This window comes from Otolemur garnettii, unplaced genomic scaffold (assembly GCF_000181295.1).
Source record: "Otolemur garnettii isolate 467f Iridium unplaced genomic scaffold, OtoGar3 scaffold00069, whole genome shotgun sequence".
Classification (NCBI taxonomy): Eukaryota; Metazoa; Chordata; class Mammalia; order Primates; family Galagidae; genus Otolemur; species Otolemur garnettii.
In genome coordinates, this window is record NW_003852464.1 from 3,316,678 (window position 1) to 3,318,254 (window position 1,577).

General features: G+C 35.6%; 1 protein-coding gene across 1 annotated transcript in view; it reads right to left on the bottom strand.

Annotated features, from left to right (window-relative positions):
• KCNIP4 (potassium voltage-gated channel interacting protein 4) overlaps positions 1-1,577 on the bottom strand; it is a 415,573-nt gene that overhangs the window by 3,134 nt on the left and 410,862 nt on the right. Inside the window, exon 6 of the mRNA XM_003793498.2 lies at positions 450-573. Within this exon, the coding sequence (XP_003793546.1) occupies positions 450-573 (124 nt within the window). The remainder of the gene's footprint in view (positions 1-449; positions 574-1,577) is intronic.

Sequence of the window (1,577 nt, forward strand, 5' to 3'; positions counted from 1 at the left end):
AGCGTTTGTTTTATGTGGAGAAACTGCGTCATGGCAGAACCTAGTAGTTTCCTAGAAGAATGTGGCCAACCCTTTCAGACTATTCCTTGTTCAAAGTAATGTGGTGAGGATCAGAGTTTCTCTGCCCCAGTAAAATCTTGCCTTCTAAATACAACAAAGCTCAGGGGACTTGCTGACACCGTTAGAGCCTTACTCTTCTCATCTATGAAATATGGCTAATGGGGATTTCCACTCATGAGGTTCTAGTAAGAATTGAATAAAAAGAAAAAAACTTGTGAAACATGAGAATTGCTTAGTGTTCTATCTAGGACACAGGGAATGTTCAATCAGTGCAGTTATCACTGTTAAATTCAAAATAAAATGTGCAGATTACTAGGATGGCAAATACTCTTCTCCTTTGCATTCTTTTGAATAATCATGGTGCTTTGCAAATATCAGGAAATTTTTGATTTTTCTTTTCTTTTCTACCTGGAAAAATGTTTCAACATGTTGTCTGGGCGCGTCTTCTTTGAGGACAGGATATGTGCACTTCCCCATCATGTCGTAGATTGCTTTCATGATGTCAAGCATCTCCTGGAAAGTAAAAAACGCTCGTGTAAAGCTACGCACAACATATGAAGAAACCAACCTCAGAAGATTTGATTGGGTTTTTCCAACTTATCTAAAATTTCTGATTTTCCTTTGCTTCTTCATTGGACGACTTTTTGCTTGTCCCAAAGAAAAAGGGACACATCCTTTTCTGCTTTAAAAGCACCAGAATGAGAATGTAGGAACCAATTGTGATCTTGGTTTCAAAATGAAGCGGGTTTCCATGTATCCAGTATGATTAGGAAATAGATACTCTCATTTAATATTGGGATTCCCATAGGCATTGCATAGACGGTCTTTGTTCTATATGATGGTAACAAATTTCCATTTATTGAGAATGAAATACATCATATATTGAGCACACCATATATTGAGCATAAGATAAACTTCTTCTAGACTTACTAAAATTGTTGGAATATGTAACAATTTTTTTTTCCTACTACATCTTTAACTAAAGAAGTAATCCATGAAAAATTCGACTCTGAGAAACACCTTGACATTTTATCAATTTTCTAATAAAACAAAATCTAGTTTCTGCCTGGTCATTTTCATTCTTATGAGAGTAAAAATAATACCTAATTACTTAGACATTCAGATTTATTGTCTCGTACTTGTTTTATATTAAAAGCCTAGGGTATTACTTCTAGGGTATTCAATTCTGTTATAAATGATAAGGTAGTTTATAGTTTATAAAACAGGTAAAAACCTTTTAGATGTTTTGAGCATAGATAAATAGCAAGAAGTTGCCAGACATAGAATTCATGAACTGGCTAGAAAGAAGGGAATTGAAGGACCAAGAGATACTTAATATTGCTCAGGCATCTGGATAATAAATATTCAGAGTATACTGACCACACAGGAAGCGTTAACTATGCAGGATACGCTCCCCGTACATGAACATGTACTAGTCATGAGGTCTTAATTTGGCACCTGTGGGTAATGACCTTTCTGCCCCATGATCCGCTGTTCAGGAAACAAAACCCATGACT